This window comes from Ruditapes philippinarum, unplaced genomic scaffold, assembly GCF_026571515.1.
Source record: "Ruditapes philippinarum isolate M1 unplaced genomic scaffold, ASM2657151v2 ctg1617_1_1_1_1, whole genome shotgun sequence".
Lineage (NCBI taxonomy): Eukaryota > Metazoa > Mollusca > Bivalvia > Venerida > Veneridae > Ruditapes > Ruditapes philippinarum.
Window position 1 is genome coordinate 126,242 of NW_026864487.1, and position 27,084 is coordinate 153,325.

The window sequence follows — 27,084 nt, forward strand, 5'->3', positions numbered from 1 at the left end:
TGTTAGGATCGAAATAATATATCTCTATCAGTGATCATATCATTGATAAATTAAATGTTTTCCTTCGGATGTGCAGCATTATTTCAATCGGGCTATGCTCAATCGGTCTCGTGATATAATTCCTCTCATCTGGAGCTAAGTCCTTTTTAAACTTGGAATTTTCGACAACTTTGAATTTTTGACATAATTGCCTATTATATAAGAATGATTTCAGATCTATAAAAGGTATCAACATGAAACTTGTTATACTGTTAGTTATAAAGATGTTTGAAAGTTATACGACCCTGTTTAAATGGTAGTTTGCTTATATAACCTAGCCACAAGAAAGTGAGGGTTATATTGCAAACAACAATTTTTTAAATGGCCATAAAACCTGTCAGGAATCTTGGTAACAAATTCATAATACAGCAAACTTCCTTTTTAGAGGGAGAAAAAAACCCCCCAAAGAAACCGATTTGTTCATGAAATGAAACATCATGATAATCGAATGAATAATGATATTACAAATATGCAGTATTAATTTTACACACTTTTTTACACACTTTAACTATGCATTTAATGAATTTATAATGTTTAGTGCTTTAACATAATGTAAGATAATATTCAAAAAGATCAAGTTTTAACTGTGAACATAAAATTGCTTAAATCATACAAGCATTATATGATATAAGCATTATACTATGCTCAAATTTGATATTAGAAAACATTGATAATTGCTTCACAGTCTCTTTGTAAATATAAAATGAACATACTTGACTAATCATAAAATAGATATGTTATAATGTTTAAAATTCTACACTCTATAGGTGATCAGAATATAAATATATAGTGTCTTAAGAAAATACCATTTTTATTTGACATTTCATAGTGAACGAAGTTTCCGATACCTAGTTTATTTCATGTTACGAGATACTAGTACTTTGTCGTTGCCATGAGTTACTATGTCGTGCGCACGTGATAAGTGCTGTACACGAGATACTTTGTCGTGGCAAAGAGTTTTTCTAAGACGTGCGCACGAGAAAATTGAGTTGTTGGCACCAGTTACTATGTCGTGACAACTAGATTAATAAGTCGTACGCAGGAGATGGTTAACCAATCAGGTAACACTATATATATATATATATATATATATATATATATATATATATATATATATATATATATATATATATATATATATATATTAAAACGTGATGAATGTTCCTTGTGCAGTGTTGAAATATATAAAATTATAATGTTTAAGAAATAACAAACTCTATATGTAAAATCGGTAGCGCTTTCAATGCTTTCTTTGCATATCTTCAGCCGAAACTTTAATAAACATATAAACAAATTTGTGAGGACCATCCTCTGATAGGGATGATCATTTGTTTATACGTTTATTAAAGTTTCGGCTGAAGATATGCAAAGAAAGCATTGAAAGCGCTACCGATTTTACATATAGAGTTTGTTATTTCTTAAACATTATAATTTTATATATATATATATATATATATATATATATATATATATATATATATATATATATATATATATATATATATATATATATATATATATAAATATATATATATATGAACCTTTTATACTGAACAAAATCCTGGTTAAAGTTTTACATGCAACATTTGTCTTTGAAACTACTGAAGGTATCCACTTTAAGCTTGATACATGTCTTTAAGATCGTATTAGGAGATCACTATCAAAGGCACATAGATTAGACTTTAATCTTGATTAAGTTCTGGTCCTTTGTGAGGACCATCCTCTGATAGGGATGATCAGCTTGTACGTATTAACCTTGAGGAGGAATGAGCCCTGGTTTATTTTATTTGGTAGGGACATTGTCCATGGCCAGTAGATGGTATACATTGATGTTTTTAGGTTAAAGGTCAAAGAAACCATGACACTTCATGTAAAATCCTTGTCTGATGAATAACTTGAGAAGAAATAAGCCATGATTTATCTAACCTGTGACAACTAATAATTTTGAGGGCATTAGGTCACAAATCAGGGTCACAATGACGCTAAATGTAAAATCATTGTCGTATCAATAACTTTTATATATTGCACAGTGACAGACGGGTGAAGTAGGGGCAGCGTTGTCCTATGGCACATTTCTAGTAAACTGAAATAAATCATATAAATATTGTTATCTGATTGGTTAGTTATCTCGTGCGCACGACATAATTGTCTCGTGCGCACGACTAAATAACTCGTGGCAACGACATGGTATCTCGTGCGCATCACTTAATCATTTCGTTCCCACGACTTTGTATCTCGAGGCCACAACACAGTATCTCACGTGCATGACTTAGTAACTCCTGGCCACGACATAGCATCTCGTGCGCACCACTTAATTATCTAGTTCCCACGACTTAGTAACTCCTGACCACGACATAGTTTCTCGTGCGCACCACTTAATTATCTCTTGCACACCAGTTAGTAACTATTGGCCACGACATAGTATCTCGTGCGTACAAGATAAATAAAAAACCCATAATTGTCATATCTGTGTCACTGTAGCTATCTCTTTATAAGTTCCGTCCTTTAATTTATCATAACATTCCAAAATATTAACTATTTACATCTTGAATAAAAAACAAATCATTTATTTTTCATTGATCTATGCAATTAAATTATGATGAAGCATTTTTCTATTGCTCATGATCTATTTGTTAAAAGTCAATGTATCAAATAATCATTAGGCGTTTTACTAAGCTATCAATATTGTTTTAAATTTGTTGCGCACTCCTCACATGTTATAGCCGACAATTTCGCAGTTTCTAGGCTGGATGAACTTATGGATTTGCTCAAGCACAAATCTAATACAAAAGCTACACATAAACCTTACATGCAATCATTTATTATTATTATTATTATTATAATTTCTTATAATGCTGTCGGAAATCTCTGCACACATTGAAGATCGAAGGCAGGTTGTTCAGCAGCTCGCACTATTCTTTTGTTTTCGTCCGGACTCCACGTACTGTTAAGCCTAGCTGTATTAACTGTATAAGGAGACAATTTTCTACACCAATTATAAACTTTTTATTGCATGTCAAAAATGATTTCATATAATTACTAGTACTTATACAGTCGAAGATTGGTGCTTAAGAACATTGAACATTTTCTACAAACGGATGTTTTGGGGAAAAAAACAGGTCTTATCTTGAGTATGATAATTATTTAGATGAAACATATGCAAAAAAATAATGATGTTTTTGATACGGTATTTGTTGAAGTTATGAAAATGTAAAAAACTTGTCTGTATGATAATTAAACTTTTTGAATGCTTTCAACAGAAATTTGAACATAGAAGTGAAACAGCTTCATTGATAAAAGTAATTCAAAAAATTGTCTCAGAATATTTTACATTTACCATTCCAAAGTGCAGCCCAGTAATCTTTGTAAATGTGTGGATTGTTTACGTTAGAAGATCTCTCTTTAAAGGAAACTCGAAAATCTGAAATTGTTTATTTAAGACATTGACACTATCATTTTCATGTTAAATGTTTTAGTAAGACCATCAGCTGTAATCCGTGTATAATTGCAGACACGACCGTGCAATTTTGGGGAGCGCTAATCTTCTGTGTACTAGTGAATGCTTTGATGTCACCTTTGAACCAGGCTTAAAATAATATTCAGCAGAGGTAATTTCAACACATGATATCAATGAATAAAGTTCTTTATTAAATATTTATGTCAAAGCAGATACATCTTTTCTTTGTCTTTTATCAAAGCCTTACACACGTATCAGCCATCACATTTCTGAAAAATATAGCATACATGTATTATGTTATATTGTTACTTTTAAAGATTTTTGACGCCATATCACCTGTCAAAAATCTTACATAACTTATAATATAAACGTCATGGACCTTTCCAGTTTTTTGTAGCGGAACATTTAGCCACACCTTTTCCATTCATTGCTAGGTCAGCTGCTCACAAACAGTATCACAAACATTTGTGCAAACCCTGTCAACCAGTGACTATGTATTATCTCAGTGTAGCGATTGGATAACAAGTTAGCCAGTTTACATAAAACTGTAAACACCGGAAAGGTCCATTATCCAATGAAAAGCGACGTTATAAACGTGCAATATTATAGAAAGATAAACAAATCTCTCTGTCATTTTAAATATTTTTTATATATTTTAATTGTTAGGCGTGAAATCCAATGAAAAATAATTATTTTGTTCCACCCCCCCCCCCAAAAAAAAAAAAAAAAAAAAACAACCACCAAAAAACAACACAAAAACAATCAATGTGTAACAGACCGAGCATCCGAATAGACTGAACTAGAATTCTGTACATATTGAAATCTATAGGTTTTTTTATTTCTTTTATGGTAGCTATTTAATGTTAATTAAAAAATACACGTTATACATGTTTTGCTGTTAATGCATAACAGGATTTATCACATAAACCCCGGCGCAGGAATGTAATAAAGACATTACAATAAAAACGATTTTAGTGTAATAACACTTTGACGTGATGTCGATTGCGCTATTTATAATAATGTCGTTTTTTATTGGATAATCGTGACGTTTATATAGTTAAATATACACGACTGTTGTCGATTTATAAAGAAATCTCGCTTTATTCCTTTAAAAAGGTGTTTGCTGTATTATAAATTCGTTATAGATATTTCTGACAGGTTATATGGCCGTATACGAGCATAAAGGGTTGTTTGCAATATAACCTTCGCCTAGCGGCTGGGATTATATTTACAAATAACCGTTTATATAGGGCCATATAACCTGTCAAAATCTTTATAACTAATAATATAAACGAGCGTTAAAGCGCGCTAATGTAAGCGTTACACTATAGGCGCGTCAATGAAAAATGACTCTTTTTAACAGTTTACCGTTCTCATTTTATATATGTGATAAATAGAATATGATACTCGTGTAGATTCAATACCTAATTTATTGAACTCGTTGAATAAACAATATTATGCTCGCCAGTGGCTCGCGTAATATGATTTTATTCAACTCGTTCTATAAATTAAGTATTAAACACACACTCATTTAATAACTTATATAGAAACGCATGCATGCATGATATTATGTTACATTTATTATGTTACATGTTTCACTAATTGATCCTATAATCGCCGACCTTTCTGTTGAAAATGTGTCAGAGTTACATCGTATACACATGTACATATATATGCACAGTGCGTTAACTGGAGTGCAGGTATTAGTTACCCGCACTCCAGAGCATGTCCATTGATTACCATATGATACAAAAAAGAAATAACATCAAAACACTCGCAATCTGATAAATACTCGGGGGCTGTGCCCCCTCGTACAAATCAGATAGCCTCGTGTTTCGATGCTCTTTCTATTACACGGAAGCTGAATAGTTCACAATATAAATGAATTTGTATGAATGCATATTAATATCTTTTTTGAACAGCGAATAGCTGTTGATATGGTTGACTGGCATTTGTTATAATCAATTGCGTCTTACAAAATGTTGACAAACTATATTTTTAATAATAAGGAATAGGACAACAATACATACCTAGGTTTTCTGTTTACCTGTGAAAAAAATAAAATAACTAAATTGTTTTAAGCAAACTGTAGAAAAAATTACAATACAACTTAAATTTTCTAACTTTATAATTAGAGTGATGTTTATAAAGATCTTTCCAACTTTATCTAATATAACGACTATGCTAACGCCATTTTGATAACTTACATGCTTGAAAGAAAAATTGGGGAAAGAAAATCAAACATCTTAAACATAGAGGTGTTCAAGGACTTACGTTTCGCTTGTCATGTTCGGCAACTGGAATGGAAGGAAAGAATCTTTAAAAAAAAACAACAAAAAAACCCCTTGAAAAACAGGCCGTAAAAAACATGATTCAAGTCAATGAAAAATTTAGTGCTACAAATTCGAACCGATTTATGACATCTTAATTGATATTGTTCAGAATTATAAGATTTTTTTACCTGGACTTCTTTGAATTAAATCAATTCCCTTACATCTTTCAATCACATTTCCTATGGTTTCCTGTCTTATGAACGTAAATGTTCTAGCTCTATTACTTTTTTCAAATTTAGCAAAAGTTTCCTTTATATCTTTCAATTTTTTTTCGCGAACGTATTGCCGTGACCAATAACCTTATTGGATCATTTTTTCTCTATCTCCATTGTCATTTTCATTGCAGATAGATCTTCTCTCTCATATTTGATGCATTTACTTCTAGCTTCTCTAAACATCTTAAAGTCTCGGTTTTTGTATCGTTTGCCTCTTCACAAGCATCAAAAATCAGGTAATCCATCTTTTCCTTTATCGTTTTCCTAAAGCTCTCGGCGTCTCTGGTAAATGTTTTATGTGTAGCGTGTGTACTGTCCATGTTTTGTTTTTAATCTCCTTTTAGTATTCTTTTATTTCGTTGCTGCATTTTTCAATCTCTTTTATGGCTTCGTCTAAGTATTCATTTTTGTCTACATTATCTAAACTCATCGTCTTATCCGATATATATGATACTTCACATGTTTTATGCTCGAAGATTATGCAGTCTCTACAGCCAATCACTCGATGCGTTGCGCAATAAAACGTCAAAGGTTGTTGATCATGCTTTCGGACATATATTCTTGCAAACCTCCTAATTCTTCGTCCACAGCCGACGAACCATCAATACAAGCTGTATCTAGAAACGTATGGTTCCTACACATCTTTCCCCTCCGATGATGCTGAAAACACTCAGTACACATGTTCTCTTGACATTCATTACAGCGGCCTTTAGCTGCTGTTACATTTCCATCAAAAATGCACGGTTTACACATAATATCTTTAACGTTTTCAGATTTTTCATAAATAGAAACATTACCTTCCGCTACAGCCATTTCAATACATGTACTAAATTAATATAATATTCTTTTAGCAAACAATTTTTACAAGTGTAATAGTGCCGGTTTATTATCAGTGGTTCAAGCTGATTTGAGCCCAACACTCAGTGGCGCTCTTGACAGACTTAAAATATAAATGGCCTAATTACTATGCGGACGACACGTGATCACAAATATCTCTTTAAACGGCACTTTACCCAGGTTCTCTGAACTCTTAATTGCCAACCAGTGGCTAGGATGGTGGTGTAGGACGCTACCTTTAATTTACTCTTATTAAGAAAGTAAAACAACAAGATTTTATAAATTTAACATTACGAGATTTATTCAAACGAATAATCATATACTTATTTAAACGACAATCGTATAATTTATTTACCAAAAGTATGAATAAGACTATATATTTAAAGCAGAATCTACCAACAACTAGTTTATTTATTTAAAAAGAATTCCTAAGTATTTATTAATAAGTTTTGCCTAAATTCTCAAATCATATAGATTTCAAAGAGAGTCAAAAACTATTAAGTTTTGAAAGAGTGCCAAAGCTCTAAAGCTTTGAAGTGAACTGACCTGTCGGCCAGCTCCCAAGACAAGATATATAGAAATTCACCCGGTATTTATACACTTTTGGTAGTCATGACAATGCTTAACTATAAGATTGATTGGTCAAAATTACTCATAAACAAGTTTCTGAACTAATCGAATTATTTTAATCAAGTGGACCAATAAAAATGTAAATCTAAACCGAAAGAGCCAATCAAGAGACTTTAAACAGATTAACGTTAGGGAAAGAAGCCAAAATGGACGACAAATGAATGGTATAGATTTGACAACTAAATATTTTATCAAAATACGGTCCTATTACATTCCTCCTTCCTTAATTAAAAGACGTGTGGGTACAAATAAAAGGAATATCCACAAAAATTTAAAGGTAGTATTTAATTATTAAAGTAGCTTACTAATAATTAGAAAAAAGGTACTTTATTCCAAAAGTAGATCTAGATATCGAACTATTAATATTATATCAAAACTCTACGGTAAAAGGTAAACACCAAAAATTTAATTCAAGCAATCTAAATTCTATCAATGAAGATTTAATTTGTTCAGAACTGTATTCAGAAAAAATATTAACAAACAAAATAAGTCTGAGCCTGAAATGTATGATTTATCAATAAATCTCTTTTATTAACAAAATAACAAGGATTATACATCCAATCCTTTAAATAACAACCAAAAATAATAACAAATGTAAAACAACAATATCACAATATTATATATATAGTATGACTGAGGCTATGAATGCACATTAAGACTGTCAATCATCCAGATAATCTAGCTCAACATTCCTGTCGTACCAGTTGTCCAAAATCTCATTCTGTGCCCGTGCCTGTCTCTCCTGTCTGTCTCTTTCTTTTCGCTCCTCCCTTTCCTGTACCCTTCTCAATTCCTCCTCCTCTCTATTCCTTCTCTCCTGATCAGCCTGTCTCTGATCCTCCTCAGACCTTCTCTGCCGTTCCTGCAAGTCAGGGTAAACAAATTTCCTGGCATTGCCTGGATCACGATATGTAGGGTTGACTGCCCTCTCTTCCAAACAAACATGAGCTTTCCCGGCTGAAGAATTGTGTCTTTTAGCATCGTACTTTCGTGTCAACACTTTTTTACAAGTTACACAGACAAAGACTGTCCTCATGTAGATGTGCCTGTTCGACCAATGTTTCCCAAAGTCATTATACTTGGTAAAAAAGGTATCTGTCCTGCAGCTTGGCACTGGGCAGCATGCCCCCTGGCGTGGCCATACAGGTCTATCAGCCATACTTGATCAATGATAATGTATTGTAGAATTGATTACAAACTGAAATATTGAAAAAACAAATAAATGATCATTATATCATGTATATAGTACATAAACAATAACAATCAATCAATACTTCATGAAATTACTCTTAATCATAGGAAAATATTCCTATTTTGATTAACACTAAGCATTGAAACCCTAATATTTACATTTGCTAACATTAACTCTTACATATGTAACAGTTCTTTAAGCACAATTATCTTAATATAACACAATCAATCCTGTGTTCATATTTCTTTTAATTTTAATAAAGTTTACTAGAAATATTTACATTCTACATAGTTCTAGGTCATGTAAGGACTATTATATTTATCTTAGATTATATATCTAAGTTTTAATTACACAAATACTTAATCATGAATGTATACATATTTTTTTATTTTATATATCATTTTTAAAAAAAAAACATGTATACAACAAAAATGTCATATTATATAATTATATCAACTAGTATGATTGATATCATTTAATTTCCTAAAAGCAACTTTAATTGCTGAACCCACTTATTTACAGATTATGTACTATAATTAAGCCTTATGTCTTAATTGTTGACAGCTAAATGATTAAGCACCGTGTGCTTAAGTAAAAACCCTACATTGATAATATTTCTCTGGGTTTTATTTGTCTTTCACGCCTAGACCTTGGTACAAAAGGAATTTCTTTGTTTTTATTCTTTTCATCATCTGAAATTAATCTGAACATTTGTATTTTCATTTTCAGAACATAACATTTGATTAGGAGATCCAGACTCCAAATTTACATATTGATTTGCCTTTAACCAATTGCTAGGAGGCATTTTTCCCTCATAAATTTTCAAGTGATCTACATGAACCACAATAGGATTAGAATCCTCAGACTTCTGAATTTTATAAGTCAAATATGTAATTTTTCTCAAAACGAGATATGGGCCTATCCAACCTTGTTTCAATTTTTTATTTACAGAGGGTGGATACCATCTCCAAACCCAGTCTCCATTTAAAAATTCCCTAGGTTTTAAATCTCTTTCATAGTACTTCTTCTGCCTACTAGCAGCTATATTCAATTGGTCAAAAGCAAATTCATATGATTGTCTCAAAGAAGTTTTCACCCATTGAACATATTCAATTTGGACATTCTACTTCTGTAGTATATAGTGGAAGTCCTACCATTAAATCAATAGGACAATCCAACTCTCTCCCTAACATAAGTAAATTTGGGGTACAACCCGTACTTTTATGTTGTGTAGAACGATAGGCTGCTAAGACATAACACAGATGGTCATCCCAGTCTGTTTGATTTTCTTTAAGGGAAACAAAATGAGATAACATCTGCACTATAGTCTTATTAGCGCGCTCAATCATCCCGTCCGATTTCGGGTTATAAGGACAAGTCCTAGTCTTATCAATTTCTAATAAGGAACATAAACTTGAAAATAATTGGGACTCGAATTCTCTCCCCTGATCTGTATGTATTTGAGCAGGAAACCCATATTGTAAAAACACCTGAGTAATAAGGGTATCCGCTACAGTATAAGCTGTATGATTTGGAACAGCAAAAGCCATTGTCCATTTAGTAAAGTAACACCCACAGACTATAATATATTCATTATTCTGGTTTGTTAAAGGGAGAGGGCCCAGAATATCTATAGCTAAAATTTCCATAGGGCGATGAGCCTTAATTTGTTTCAAATGAGATTTCCCTTTCCCTGGTCCGGGTTTACCTTTTGCACAACTTTCACACTGGCGAACCCAAAGTGCTATATCATTAGCCATACCAGGCCAGTAAAATCTACGTTTAATGCACTCTAAGGTGCGATCTCGTCCCAAATGGCCAGAATATCTCTGTTCATGAAGTTGCTTAAAAATATAATTTCTAAGTTCCTCAGGGGCTACTAATTGATAAACACACTCATGATCATTAAAGTTCTTGTAATACAACAAACTATTACGGATTTCAAGTGTTTCCCATTTTTGCCATAATTTAATAACATCTGAGTGCAAATTTGATAGCTCTGACTTTTTAGGCTTTGTTAAATATTCTTGTTTTAACCTAATTATTTCAGACACTATAGAGTCGTTAATTTGAAACTCTAGTAATTTCTTTACTGGACCAATGAAACAACCAGTTTGGTTCAAGATTTTTATTCGTGTCAGATTGTAATTGCGAATTACCTTGACCTATAGGGTTTATGTTAACATACTTGTTATTTTCAATAATTTTTGACTTTTGAAAAGTACTAACACACTCCTGACAATTAGTTATTTTGCATGGCCTTTTTATTTTTCTAGAAAGACTATCTGCATTTAAATGCTTTGTACCTTGCCTATATTCAATGTCAAATTCATAGGCCCCAAGAATATTAATCCAACGTGCCAGAATTCCTTCAGGCTCCTTAAATTTTTGAAGATATGTCAAACTTTTATGATCTGAGCGAACCAAAAATTTCTTCCCTAAAAGATAGTGTTTATAGTGTTGTATGAAATGAACTATAGCAAATAACTCCCTTTTTGTTGTACAATAATTTCTTTGTGCGGGGTTAAGAATTTTACTGCCATAAGCCAATACTTTTTCTTGTCCATTTTGAACTTGAGAAATTATTCCTGATATAGAATCAGCACTTGCGTCAGTATCCAAAATAAATTGACTACCATTTTCCTCAGGAAAAGCCAAAATAGGAGGATTAACAAGACAAGTTTTTAATTTCTCAAATGCCTCATTTTCACTTTCATCCCATTTAAATTTAGCATTCTTTCTTGTGAGTCTCGTTAGAGGTAATGAGATTTCGGCAAAGTTTTTGAATCATTTTCCTATAGTACCCACAGATACCTAGCCATGACATAACTTCATGCTTATTAGTAGGGGTAGGCCAATTTTGTATACTTTCTATTTTTGATGGGTCACAAGTAATACCACTAGCAGAAACTTTATGCCCTAAAAATATAACTTCCTTTTGAAACAGTTTACATTTAGTTGCCTTTAATTTAAGGTTAGCATGTCTTAATCTTGTGAATACCAAGAACAGATTTTCTAATGCTTCATTGAATGTTTTCCCTAAAATACAAACATCATCTAGATACACTAAACATCTCTCAAAACCTAAGCCGCAAAGAACAGCATCCATTAATCTCTGAAATGATGCAGGGGCATTTTTTAAACCGAATGGCATAACTTTAAAAGCAAATTGTCCCTTCCCGGGTATCCGGAAACTTGTTTTATGTGAGTCATACTCATTTAATTTTAAGTTGCCAGTAACCGCTGGCTAAATCTAACAAGTGATAATAATGGCTGTTTGATAAATGGTCTAATGTTTCATCAATCCTAGGCAAAGGATAAGCATCAAATATAGTTGCTGAGTTTTAAACCCCTAAGATCAACACAAAATCTTATTGTGTTATCTTTTTTCCTAACTAAACATATTCCTGACACCCAAGGGGAAGTACACGGTTCTATGACATCTTGTTCTAACATTTTGTCAATCTCAGAATTAACAGATTCTTGTAAATGTATAGGTATTCTCCTAGCCTTGCATTGCACAGGTTTTGAATCCCCAGTGTTAATAAAATGCTCAGCAATATTTGTTTGGCCTAACTTGCCATCTGGACCCACAAATATGTCCTCAAAATAGGTTTAAAAGTGACTTGACCTTTGATTTCTGATCCTTATCTAGGTTATTTCCAACAGACCTAAAAACAGACTCCAAATGTGTAGGTAAAACACAGTCTTTAAAGTTATCTAACTGAGTAATAGAATTTTTATAATCCTGAAAAATTTCGGAAATTTCAGTTAATGAGCCTAAGACACTGTTTGGTTTCAAATTCACAGGCTGATCATTTATATTCATAACTGATATAATTGTCTTATTTTCTTCAGTATCAATCAAAGATCGAGCCACTAAAAATACCCTTATCTATGAATTTGTGAGTAGGGTCTAGTATATTATATCTGTTTAAGCAATTACCATTTATGGTTGCATTAATAGTCATTTCTACTCTAGCAGGGATTGTAATTGTCTCTGATTCTTGTAATTTGGCACAACATACTGTGTGATAACAATGTATTTTGCCCAGCTTAGTTTTCAAAATGCGTTTGGCAATTTTCAAAGAAACATCAAATTTCACAAAAAAAATCCATACCCAAAATACCAATTTTCTCTTCAATGTCAGCGACAATGAATTCAAAAGAAAAAGATATATGCTCTATTTCAAAGTTTAATACACATTTCCCAGCTATCTGTAATTTTGACCCATCAGCAGTTGATAATGGTATATTTGTAAAGTCTAATTTGGGTTTATTCTGAAGCCTTTTATAGCATGAACTTGACAAAAATAGAAACTGGGCTTCCAGTATCAATTAACATTCCTCCTTTAAGAGAACCTAAATCTACTTTTACATAATAACAAGAAGTTTTGTCAACATTTTTAAGTTCTGAAACTAATTCACTTTTCCCAGAGTTATGTTTGATTAAGTTTTGGGTCTGAAATGACAGATTTTTGACAACTTTCAGTTTTGATAGCTAAAGGCCTACTTTCACTTTCGTTTTGAGAACGATATACTTTATGACCCATAACTTCCGGTTGGGTTGTACTACTTCTTGACCCTCAATTTTACTAGGAATTTCTAAAGAAATAAGCTTTTGGTCATTTTTAACATCATTTGGAGGGGGTGTAACTATAATTTCTGGAATACACTGTTTTTAGCTTTGCTTTTTATAATTCAAATTTGAACTATACGTCATTTCTGGCAAAAGAAACTTTGGTAAGAATGTTATCTACCTTAGATTGAGACGAAGTACAAACAAGTGTACGAGGTTCACTATTAATATGTACATTTTGAAATTCTATAGGCCTAACCAATTGAGAGAACTGACTGACGTTTTGGCCTCAACCTCAGTCTGACCTAGTTTCCCTGATTCAAAGCATTTCTTTTAGCATAACAACGGCTCTCAATGTGACCTTTTTTATGACAGTAAGTACACTGTATGTCTTTAAAGCTAGGTTTTCTCATAAAAAGAATTTCCCTGTGTCATATTCTGATGATTTCTAGACTGGGAGTTATAATTGGTGTTTGTAGTAGAACCATATTTATGATTTACACCTTGGTAGTGGGGGTACGCGTTACTATAGTTACGCATAGGGCTATTACTGCGTCTCATTGAAGGCCTATCAATACCAGTGTTTTGATAAAATCTTGAGGGATTATTTGGCCTAAAACTGAGTTCCATATGTTTTCTTGTTGTAAGAATCAGTCATTTCTTGAAATTTTTGCTCAAACTTTTGATCAAATAGAGAAGACATCATTTGCTTTAATTCGTCTAAACTACAATCAGTCTTTAAATTTGTAGGTCTAAGGGACGCAACTGATGTTGACGAAATAGCATTCAAAGGACGAGTTAACTCCCTTTCATCATCTAATGGTTTTGTCATTTTATCTACTGAACCCTGTAATGACATAAATTCTACGGCAGCACTAATTGCGTGATCCAAAGTAATAGGATGCGTAAATTGTACGTGCTTTCTTAATTCAAAAGGACCCAATCCATGAATATATTGGTCAATAATACATGTTTCTAAAGCATCACTGTGCATTAAAGGAAATGCTTTTTGAGCTAATCTGCGTAGTGCATAACCATAGTCCGAAACGGATTCACCCTTGCTTCTCTTCCGATTACGGAATTCACAGCGAAAGGCAACTTCACGTTCATGTGGACTAAATCTTTGCGTTAGCACACGTTTAATTTCCGAATAACTTGCAAGTTGAGAAGGGTGTAATGTAGACAGTAATCGCTGTGCTTCCCCCCGCAAATTAATTGTTAACATGCATGCTTTTTGTTGATCATCCCAACTATTCCAGTTGGATACTTGCTCAAAATGAATAATATAATCGGACCATTCACTAGTAGTACCATCGAAATGATCGGGACTTATATTCATAACCGAAGATGGTCGAGTATTTGTAATACCCGAGTGCATAGTGTTCATCGGAGCACTATAAAGTTCTAGGCATAAATGCGTTTCCTCGAGATAAATTACTCGGAAAAACCTACACTTTGCGAATAATGGTTCGATAAAGTATGAGGCACTGGTGTCTGGCATGTATTAACCATAAACCGGTGACGTAACGCTACTAATGTTACGCTTTGTCACTAAAGAGGGTGAACTCTTCATATAGCTATAATGTCTAACTGTCACATTAGGAACAGTATAATCAGTTTTTTAAAGGGGAAAGCACTGGCTTTTTATCAAAATCAGTCCTTTTTAACCCCCGGGATAGACGTATCTAAGTCATCTCGAGCACTTCCTGTATACAAGGTAAGCGATGACTATCACCAATACGTAATAATCCTTCATTTGTATCACCCCGAACAGTAGGGAGTGTGAACTAAATCTTACTTTCGGAGTACTAAACTCTTGTCTAAAAGTAGGGGAACCAAGAAATGAATCAGACCTATAAGAAGTATTATGGAAAATTTCCCTATACCTAGGCGAAGAATGCGTGTTAACTTGTCCTTCCGTTTCATGAAAAGACTTATATCGGGAATACATGTAGGCGTGTTTAATGTTAAAGTTCTCGTGCGTGACGTATTCTGAGCATCGAACCCCGAAGTATCTATCACACGGTACTGACCATATCTACTTTCTGAATTATATATCGGTAAATTTCCCTCAGCCATACTTAAATGATAACACTTATAAGTAAAACAAAATGATTTTATATCTTAGTTGTACTTCAACTTTTAACCATAGAAAGACGTAATTTAAAGTTAAATCACATTTAATTCAAAATTTGTTATATTATTGTTCATACAATTTAAATAGTTAAACTTTAACAACAAACAGACCTTTATGATACTCTTACTTAGAGCTTTTTTTTTTTTTTTTTTTTTTTTTTTAACACAATATTTTTACAAGTGGTCTTGGATAAAGTTTTGACAACTTTTAGTATAACTATATGTTTATATTTTATAATTAATCCTATAGAATTAAATTTACTTTTGTTTTTAAATTTTATAGTAAACCCTTAAATGTTTCTATTTTAATTTATCTAATATCCTATTTACAGGAGCGTCCACCTAAATTCACATTTACTTTACTTTATATTTCCAATTTTATTTATGTTTATAATCAATACATTATTTTATACACCACCAACCTATAACCGGTTTAAACGCATATACACACCTCGCGCTATACACCTAGAAATATTTACTCGATTAACCGTTACGTGAAAAATACCACACGACTTATCGTGCGTAAAGTAGAATTTAGCAGACGATATACTAACGTAATACACTAGAAAAATGAGTATTTTATATATATGAATCCGAATAAGTACTGTATTTTTAAAATATAACCAAACTTTACATAGCTCTATGTAAATTCCCTATGCCGTTACAAAAACAGCAAAAAATTAAATAAAATACTAGACGTACGCCAAAAACAAATCTCAATATAAAAAGCTCTACGTTATACAAAAATCAAAAATTCAGCTGTTACAGCAAAAATTAATAGTTGATTTACAAACAATTGAAAAGTTCAGTGGTCACGGCACCAATGTAATAGTGGTGCGTTATAGACAATTAAAAATCCAATGGTCAGGCACCAATGTAATAGTGCCGGTTTATTATCAGTGGTTCAAGCTGATTTGAGCCCAACACTCAGTGGCGCTCTTGACAGACTTAAAATATAAATGGCCTAATTACTATGCGGACGACACGTGATCACAAATATCTCTTTAAACGGCACTTTACCCAGGTTCTCTGAACTCTTAATTGCCAACCAGTGGCTAGGATGGTGGTGTAGGACGCTACCTTTAATTTACTCTTATTAAGAAAGTAAAACACAAGATTTTATAAATTTAAACATTACGAGATTCATTCAAACGATAATCATATACTTATTTAAACGACAATCGTATAATTTATTTACCAAAAGTATGAATAAGACTATATATTTAAGCAGAATCTACCAACAACTAGTTATTTATTTAAAAAGAATTCCTAAGTATTTATTAATAAGTTTTGCCTAAATTCTCAAATCATATAGATTTCAAAGAGAGTCAAAACTATTAAGTTTTGAAAGAGTGCCAAAGCTCTAAAGCTTTGAAGTGAACTGACCTGTCGGCCAGCTCCCAAGACAAGATATATAGAAATTCACCCGGTATTTATACACTTTTGGTAGTCATGACAATGCTTAACTATAAGATTGATTGGTCAAAATTACTCATAACAAGTTCTGAACTAATCGAATTATTTTAATCAAGTGGACCAATAAAAATGTAAATCTAAACCGAAAGAGCCAATCAAGAGGACTTTAACAGATTAACGTTAGGGAAAGAAGCCAAAATGGACGACAAATGAATGGTATAGATTTGACAACTAAATATTTTATCAAAATACGGTCCTATTACACAAGTAAAGTTAAATCCCATAAAACTGTCTTTGCGTAAACAACTGTATTATAAAGTAATCCGATCGATATGGATTTTGAAATATGGTCTATATAAATATTTAAATAATACATTCCACATTAAGACGGATCGACATACTGTACTACGAAAACCAAATAGCGCCATTACTTCAGTTTAACGCCTTTACGAATATCCCAATTTTAGATATTAACTACAATCATGGTAGACGTTTATGCATTTTTATATAAAATTACAACAAATTATTGATTTCAAGAAAAGTCTAAAATTCTAAATGATGTGGTAAGATCTGCGATGTTTTTTTTAAACCGTACAACTAACAAAAAGTAAACAAAAATATTTATTATATGTAAATTTGATAGTAAAATATATCCTTAACATGATAATTAATGCGTCCGTATTTCAAGTCGTGTGAAAAATTTTGTCGACTATGGTAACCATCAGAATATCAAACCTTGGTAAAATTGAAATGATTTTGCACAATTAAAAAAAGTTGTAATTATATAAATGATTGAATTTGATCTGATATTTATCGTTGATATCGATAAGACACATATTATACAAAATCTTAAAATATTTTATATACATGTACATAATAATAAAAAATAAAATAAATATTTTCGCGATATTTCCTTATATTAGAAAAAATATTCTGTCAGTTGCTGTTAAATAATTTCAATTGATGTTGGTAATTTTCTTGTAGATTTTTACATGATGCTTCATTATTTAACCGGATGGAGAAGTTCTATGCCATGGTGATATTAGTAAAATGCGTGACTGTGTGGTCGAGTGGTGAACGCTCTAATGATTGTTGGTCACGTGTGTTCATTTCCCGTCACTGGCATGCCGTTGTTAACGTAAAAATATACATATCCTGCATAGTACTGGTTGGTTCGAGGAAGGGGTTAAAGATTGTTATATAAGCTAGTTTTCAGCACAATCGAATTTATATAAATTCGCATAAACTAATGAAATGTCTGACCTGTTTTTAAGAAAAAGTAAGGCAGACTTGAAAGCTTTAAAATAACTCATTGAGAAATGCAACTTTCTTGGTAGGATTCAAATGTATTCACTCCTGATTTATTAGAAATATGAACTACATATCAGCACAAGTATAAACCTCTAATAAAAACTTCTCACTCGTAATGGACTTCAGAAAAAAGGTTTTTCCATTTGATATTCTTACTTTCCTATCCTCAATTGCTCTCGGGAAATTGTACTCTTACCTATTAAAATGAAAATATTTGAGGGTTCTCAGGTATTAATTAACGTAGAAGAAAACATGCAGGAATAGATATAGTCTTGTGACTATACGCCGCTGTTACACTGTTTTTAATATGCGTGACTCAGGGCACAATGTAAAAAGCTTAATTCCATGACGGACGCGATAGTTATATTATAAAAAACAAATCTGACTTATTAAATAAGTCGGCCTTTGGGCTCGAGTTTAAAATACGTCGATGTGAATGCACGAAAGAAAGGTGTATTAAAATAAGAAATAATATATCCCAAACTGTGATTTAATCGCTTAATAACATCACTGTTTGGAGTTCGGATGCGAGGAATTATATCACGAGGACGTAGCCCGAGTGATATAATAATGCGCATCCGAACGACAAACAGTGATGTTATCCAGCGATAAAATAACCGATTTGGATATATTATTTCGATTCTAACACGACATCAACAAATTAATGCTGCCGTACCTGACATTAAGCAAAATTGCGCCTGATTTGTTTCCGTACTTATTGTCAGCGCGTGGTTACGTCACTTGTATAATGATTACGTCACATGTCTAAATATAGAACGTCAAACAGTGACTATATAGCATTCGGTTCTTCTATGTTCAATAGGGAAAATGCGGGTCGTGTTAGAACCTGTATTAATACCTTATTTAGTCCAATTTAAAGGATATTTGTTTGCCATATTTTTTCTTGTTGTGATTGTGCAAAAAAGTTTTGTCACTGTTGAGGCGCCGTAGTTTTAATCCAGGGTAATATAGGTGAAACTCTTTACAGTATGATAAATATAGTTTGTATAAAGTCTATATAAATACCTAGGCCTTAACCTGTACACTATTTATCGATCGATATTTCAATTATTTACTTGTAAAGCGTTGTATGTGTTTAAGCTTTAAATACAGTATTTATAGTTTCGTTATAGCATTGAGAATTTAACTACTAAAATGGAAGTATCTGGACGAAAAGGACGTGTTGTTTGTGAACCGTGTGCAGAAGATGGAGACGACATTACTGCTGACGGATGTTGTAAAGAATGTGAAGAGAATATGTGCAGTAAATGTTTTCAACATCACCGGAAGGGCAAACATTGCAGAAACCACGTGTTTCTCTATGCATATAGTGGTTCACCATCTGCTTTAAAAATAAAGCCAGTAGGATTGATAGACAAATGTCCAAAGCATGTTGAAGAGAAAATAAACTTCTACTGTGAAGCTCACGAAATAGTTGGTTGCGGAGAATGCATAATACACGAGCATAAAACATGTGAAGTTTTGTATATATCAGATGTGACAAGGGGACAGAACGAAAATGAGTATATAGAAGAGGTTGTTAAAGAAATAGAAAATTGCAGCAACGAAATTAAAGAATACGAGAAAGAAATACATAGAAATATTGACAAAATGAAAGCTACACATGTAAAATTCACTTGTGATGCTGAGCGATTTAAGCAAGAGATACTGGAAAAAATAGACAAACTCATATTTGATGCATGCAAACAGGCCAGTTTTATAAAAACTGATACCTTGAGTGCATTAGGGAAGCTAAAGGTAGAAGTATCTAATATAACAGATGAGTTATCATCAATGAAAACTAAGGCCGACATAGAGAAAAATGAACCAACCGGTAACTTTGTCACGGCCTTATGTTTAAGAAAGAGATTAAAGGAAATAGAAGAAGACTTAATAGAAATTGGCAAAAGGACTATTGGGACAAAATATAGGTTTCTGAAAAATGAAAACATTGAACAAGAAGTTGAAAAATGCAAGGGACGTGACTTATTTCAAAGAGGTCTAGGTAAGAAAAATGATTAAATTGCACAAAATTATTCCTATTTATTATTTAAATGACACGCAAATACCATTTCGCATTAAGCGCTCGTTATTCGGAAATAATTGACAAAGCATTTCTAAGTATGTCTTCATATTGTCATAAATTTCATTTTGTTTCATTTTATAAATAGATACGTTATGTTTTTCAGATGATGAACTGGACAAATATGTGAGCATGCATTTTACAAAATATTGATTATATTATTATTTAAGTCCCCTATTGGCGGTTTTAGAAAGTCAAATTTATTTCATAAATGGATACATGATGACAGCTTGACAAAATGCAATCTAAGTAAAATTCAGATATACTTTTTCTACAGTGTACGTTTTGGGAGCTGGTTTTAATCAGATTGATAAACATAGCTCGTAACTGTACACTAAATGTAAAGGTACTATACAAAAAAAGATACTTATACAATAATTCAAACAATTGTGAAATATTGGCATAGAACTTTGGAGTGAATGTGATCTCTTCTTTTAAATTTTGAACTGACTTTGAGTTCTTCTTTATCTATTTTAGGGTATCAGGAACCCAAGGTATGTGTCTTTGTCTCTTTTTGTCTTCTTAAAAACTGTTGAGAATATGAATTGAAAATATTATTAGATTTAATTGCCCACAAATTGTACAGTCTTAAGCGCAGGTCATGTGAGCGACCTATTATACGTCATTGGCTACTTCACAGCTGATTAAAATTAGATACTAGTCGTTTGTTTCACTGAGTTAAAGTATCTAAGTCATATTTATGTTAAGCTTGTATCGTAATGGAAATATCAGTATGATTTATTTTCAAACAAAATGTTCACATTGTCTAATAAAATATTTGTCACATGTTTGTTACTGCCGTTATCTTGTCAATGGAGACAGAGATTTGCCGATTTTAAGTGCAACAAAACAAAATCTGTTTAATGGATAACTTGTTTATTTTTTATGTATTTCAGAACGGTTATCCTAGAGAAAGCTTCTGGAGTACTTGGTTTTAGAATACAAGGAGGTGATGAATATCAACCGCTTTTTGTAGGTAAAATTTTACCTGGTACACCAGCTGCAAATTCTAACAAGATACTGCATGGAGATAAGATCATTTCGGTAAGTGCGTAAATAATTAAAAAAAATATATTAATTTAAATGGAATAAAAAAAGCCAAACTTTGCAAAACCTTTTTTTACTATAACTCAAGTTTTCAAAGAATGGTGATATTACCGTAATGGTTTTTAACAGTTGTATAGTAAATAATTGTAGTTATTATCAAGTAAAAGATTGTATTAAGATAAGATCATAAAGCGAAAGAACTCATAAATCAACGAGAAAATTGAGCATTCTTGACGATAATAAGAATGTTATACTGTTTTTATTGGCTTCTTTTTAGAATGGATATTTTGACATCTGATTCACTTTGAAAATAGCGCGTAACTTATAAGACGAAGCCTCCTCAGTACTCATATATATTTTTTTAAATATTTAAATGAAAACCATGTTGTCAAGATCCTGGACCCTTTAGAAAAGCCCCGTAACTCTTTCCGGTTCCCAAATGGGTACCTTTTGGTAGTCCTGTGTGCTGTGATGTTGTCGGGTAAAGTATTCCCATAACGGTTAAACGTTCTGTCTCGTATCGCTCTTCCTTGGATTTAATCTTATAACTTTCCCATAGCGAGACCTATCTTACATAATAAAGGACAAAAGGTTAAATATGAACGAATGTTAGGAGTTTATAACTATTAATACTTTGCATTTCGTGTTTTTCCGTACCAGATGATTCTTTGAATAAAAATCAGACTGTGCTGCAAACTGATACTTGGAGGTGGAAAAGTAATTTCAGTGATAGAATTTCAAAGTAAGATATGTATGCATAACAAAAAAAGGGAAAAAAGAAATAATTAAAAACAAAGAGGGACAATCCTATCGCATATTTCAAAGATAACATTTAATACAAACAAGCGATATCTTTACATAACCTAGATACTATTAGATAAAACAATTTAATTATTTTCAGAAACTTACAGAATGAGATTTTTATAACCGGAAAATGCTTCGAATGATTTTTCATAGAAATATCTCAAATTTGCTAGTTTGCCTCTTTCTGAATGAACACCACTTCACAGGACTTTCAAAAATGTTCGACATATTGCGAAATATTAATTATTTTTTTATAATATTTCTGACTGATGTTACTTATTTTTCATCTTTTGATAATTATTTTAATAGATAAACAACGAAGATGTAACTAAGGCATCTCACCACGAAGCAGTTGCCTTAATAAAAGAATCTGAGAAAGCAATCCTAGTTCTTTGCCGCCCAGAAGGTAAGGACATTCTCGAAAAATGTATAAGCTTTTTTATCTACTGTACAAAATATAGTTTTATAACAGACATCAGCGCACATTTATATGTATTTTCTTTTGTAAAACCTTCTTATTTTAAGATAACTTTATTTACTGCTTACGATTTTGTTACCACCTGTGTTAGAATCTTAACAGTATGCGTATATTGTTTTTATTTCATTACTGAATGTCAAATGATTTGAACATTTTTTCCCGATTTCAGATTTTAACGCAAAAAAGTAGCTATGAACTATCGAAAGTTTTAGAATTATGATCAGCATGAACTGTTTCAGTGACAGATTAGAGGCAAGATGTACGAAATCAAAAAAGATACATCAGAGCAAGACTTAGATTAAAGACTTATATGATGAATGTGTTTTAAATCTGAAAGGGAGCATTGTGTAGAATAGAAAATGGAAAGGTCCCTGAAGTTTGCCTAATGATATTTCCAACTAAATGTATTATTCTTATCGATCAATTTGCGAAAAACATACTATAATTATTGTTACTTTATTGGTCATGACAGAATGGGTATGACCGTGGTTAGTGTTTTGTAAACATTGATCTTGCAACCTCTTCAATTTTGCCGTTTTCGGCGTTCTTAAGGGATAAGTGTTTTTATATATTCTGTCTAGTTGACCTTGCAACATTTTCAATTTTGCCGTTTTCGTCGTTCTTAAGGGATAAGTGTTTTTATATATTCTGTCGATTTGATCTTTCAACATTTTCAATTTTGCCGTTTTCGGCGTTCTTAAGGGATAAGTGTTTTTATATATTCTGTCTATTTGACCTTGCAACATTTTCAATTTTGCCGTTTTGGGCGTTCTTAAGGGATAAATGTTTTTATATATTCTGTCTTTTTGACCTTGCAACATTTTCAATTTTGCCGTTTTCGGCGTTCTTAAGGGATAAGTGTTTTTATATATTCTGTCGATTTGACCTTTCAACATTTTCAATTTTGCCGTTTTCGGCGTTCTTAAGGGATAAGTTTTTTTTTATATATTCTGTCTATTTGACCTTTCAACATTTTCAATTTTGCCGTTTTCGGCGTTCTTAAGGGATAAGTTTTTTTTTATATATTCTGTCTATTTGACCTTGCAACATTTTCAATTTTGCCGTTTTTGGCGTTCTTAAGTGTTTTTATATATTATATCTATTTGACCAGCGCCGTCAGATCGTGATCTGCACTATTCACTATTAAGTCTGGATAATTCTTTGAAAAAAATTAACTTCGAAAAAGATTTATTGGAACATCGACAAGTCCATGTTAGTTATTAAGCCTGGAAAAAGTTTTGAAGTGAAATAGAAAAAAAAACAGAAACCCCTTAAGAAAGCCCAACATTGCAAAATTGCAAAATGTTGCAGGCTCGCTTTGATTGAGCCTGTTCATGGACGGTACTTGAAATTGCAAGTTACCGTCCACACCCCCTAGCACCGGCTTAAGCAGAATTCAACATTTAAACACGAAAATGGTGAAGTTTTGAATTTAGAAAATATCCACAAATGTGTTCGTACGGCAGTCATCATGGAACCTTCAATGTGACACAATAGAGTCATTCCATGAAAAGCGGCGTATGATCCCCAAGTAAAAGAATGCATGTGACCTAAACGAGAAAACAATGGGCGGAACTATATAAAATGGAATTTTGAAAGGGGATCTGAAGTTATGAAGCCTGCATATCACAGACAAGACGTCAAAAGACAGATTAAGAAAACAGGCAACATATCCTAAGAGTGATTATACATGTACTGTATTCAAGTAGGAATGCTGGAACCACCCAAGTTGAAAAAGGCCAAATACAAGAAACTAAAAATACCACCTACAATGTATACACTACAATAATGTCGTGTTGAACGATCTTCAAGGGTAGAAAATATAACATCATTGATTAAATGTACGGGGAAACCTTTACAGCCGCGGCACGGCACAAATAACACGGATGTGGCAATGAAACAGAGAAAAAACAGATTCCCTTAAGAAAGCCCAACATGGCAAAATTGTAAAATGTTGCAGGCTCGCTTTGATTGAGTCTGTTCATGGACGGTAATGGAAATTGCAAGTTACAGTCACCGCCCCTTAGCACCGGCTTAAGCAGAATTCAACATTTAAATACGAAAATGATGAAATTTTAAATTTATAAATATCTGCAGATGTGTTAATACGGCGGGCATCGCTTTTTAAACATCCTGTTTACATGATCATTAATCTTCAAAAAGATCAAATTTTCATATCTAATTTTTGATCTATTGAATCTCGTTTTAGATGAGAGAGCGGCTAAAAGTCTTAATATCATTTGTACGTTTAGCTCACAATAACATCTCATGCTCTTTAAACATATCAAAAATTATTTGCCTTTATTATCCTTCATTATTTCCTTAAATTATTTTCATTTGTACTTCATAGATAATGTCTCTCAATATTTCTGATAGCATTAAAGCGTTTCATTGCTGTTTACAATAACGTTCCAGTTATTACATGTATTATAAATTTCAGGTCGTTGTACAATGAACAACTGCACTTCATTTTCAAACAATATACGAAAAAAATGAGCAAAAGCAAATTATCTGTCAATGTTTAAGAGTATTCCTGTTTTTTAAGTCGTGGCCAGTGCATCTAAAATTTGCTAAGCATTTTCGCGTATACATTAACATGGTATACCAAATACATTCATTAGAAAAAGATGTTTCATACATCATTTTACCTAGGATAACGATGGATAAAAGAATTTCTAAATTTTATATAGTATTGTTTTAGACAATTTTCTATAATTCCATAATGGGTAACTTCATATGATAGGTCAACTTGAACTAAAAAGTAATATATTTGGAATGAAATTGTGCAATCATGCTTCTTCGATGGAAAAAATATAATATAACAGTGTTTTAATCAATGAAACAGAGAATGATTTTTGTACAGAAGAGTCCTTTAAACATATTTATTTAAGCTCGATTTTTCGGAATAAAGTTCTTGAAACTTGTATTAATCACTATCAAGTCTGCTGGCCGGAACTAACCAGTACTGGTGTCATATGAAGAAACATTGTCGTGTCCCGATTAAGGCTCTAACCTATGATCCCTTGGTTTAGAGCGGACATGCAGAAGAGTCCTAACATAGTCCTGCTATCATAATTTGTTATTGTATAAATTTGTTTACGTTTCGCAACATTTTCATTACCTTTAAATGTCACAATACTATAAACAACTGGGCGTTGTGTCAATACTAATGTTATGTTAGTGATCTGGGAACAAGCAATCTATCAGATAGGGAAGGATTTGCTGTGATATACAAAGTAAGTTAGAATTGAAAGTCATCCTAGTCGGTATTGTGAATTGACGACCAAAATTATGCCAAAAAGCCCCTTGCAAACACATTTGTATACATTGTACATTCATCATTTAAGCAACCCATAGCTCGTACATTTAACTACGACATTAGTTATGGTTTTTTTCCGGGAAATTTATTTTAGAAATTCAATTAAAATTCAATCTCGTATCAGATTTTTTAATTTTTTTCAGCCTTTTATCTACGGTTGGGTTTTCCTGCGGTTTTATCGTATTAAAAAATAAAATTTTATTAAATTGTTATCCGTTTCCAAAAACAGATTACAGTCACAATTCCATTGATGCAATCATCACCTAATCACATGCAAATATCAAGCCCGTATTCTTTCGAAATGTTAAAACTTGAATGAAACTATGCCGTTTTAGCAAAATATATTTTCAAACTGCTTATGAACCCAAAATGCTAAAAATTTAATTATGTTTTTTCACCCTGTGAAATATACGTAAAATTTATTCGTTTATATTCATAAGTGAAATGTTTTAATTGATGGACTCCGTCTGATTGAAAATACGTTTCCTGTGTGTCATTAAACCTGTTTCTTCTATTCATCTATCGCCTTGATAACTTTTGCATCTTGAGCAAATATAACACAAGAGCGATCAGTAATCACATGTGTCGCCTCATGATGGCCAATTTTATGTTGTAATGTTATGTCACAAGTTTTGTGACACACGGACAGACAGACAAACAGTGCACAACTAGACTTGGTACTGATCATTCCTGTAAAGTTTGGATAAAATTGCACCAGTAGTTTATGATGAGTAGTCCAGACAAGCTTTTGTGTATCTGGCAACACATAGAAAAAAACACCTTTTATCAAAGGCCATAACTCGGCCAAAAATCATTCAACCGGAAAACCCGTGCAATATGCGCAAGGACTTGAGCTACAAATCAATCCTGTAAAGTTTCATTGAAATTGCATTAGTGGTATAAGAGAAGTAGTCCGGACAAACTTTAAAAATAAAAATTATTAAAGGGCCATAACTCTATCAAAAATCATTGAACCGAAAAATGCTGACAATATGCACAACTAGACTTGGTACTGATCATTCCTGTAAAGTTTTGATGAAATTGCACTATAGTTTTGAGGAGTAGTCCGGACAAGCTTTTGTGTATCTGGCAACACACAGAAAAAAACATCTTTTTTATAAAAGGGCCATAAACTCGGTCAAAAATCATTCAACCGGAAAACCCGTGCAATATGCGCAAGGACTTGAGCTACAGATCAATCCTGTAAA

The 27,084-nt window shown here is 32.4% G+C and overlaps 1 protein-coding gene and 1 long non-coding RNA gene across 2 annotated transcripts; one reads left to right on the plus strand and one right to left on the minus strand.

Annotated features, from left to right (window-relative positions):
• Window positions 1–1,592: 1,592 nt before the first annotated feature.
• On the minus strand, window positions 1,593–6,585 carry LOC132725775 (uncharacterized). Its single transcript, XR_009625110.1, has 4 exons — window positions 5,958–6,585; window positions 5,771–5,793; window positions 5,527–5,543; window positions 1,593–3,765 (listed from the first exon to the last, which is right to left on the minus strand). It is a non-coding gene; the product is annotated as an uncharacterized LOC132725775 (long non-coding RNA).
• A 12,581-nt stretch (window positions 6,586–19,166) lies between these two features.
• Window positions 19,167–22,996, plus strand: LOC132725777 (E3 ubiquitin-protein ligase TRIM33-like). Its single transcript, XM_060710956.1, has 6 exons — window positions 19,167–20,150; window positions 20,335–20,354; window positions 20,706–20,722; window positions 21,125–21,272; window positions 22,389–22,485; window positions 22,727–22,996. Exons 1-6 carry the CDS (start codon window positions 19,301–19,303, stop codon window positions 22,744–22,746), a joined length of 1,152 nt encoding a protein of 383 aa, XP_060566939.1. The 5' UTR covers window positions 19,167–19,300; the 3' UTR covers window positions 22,747–22,996.
• The last annotated feature ends 4,088 nt before the right edge of the window (window positions 22,997–27,084 follow it).

What these genes read in the sequence shown, in the direction of transcription:
- LOC132725777 (XM_060710956.1), top strand. Translation starts at nt 19,301, where the DNA reads ATGGAAGTATCTGGACGAAAAGGACGTGTTGTTTGTGAACCGTGTGCA. An exon ending in CTTATTTCAAAGAGGTCTAG is followed by an intron (nt 20,151 to 20,334) that starts GTAAGAAAAATG and finishes TATGTTTTTCAG; the next exon opens with ATGATGAACTGGACAAATAT. An exon ending in ATGGAGATAAGATCATTTCG is followed by an intron (nt 21,273 to 22,388) that starts GTAAGTGCGTAA and finishes TTATTTTAATAG; the next exon opens with ATAAACAACGAAGATGTAAC.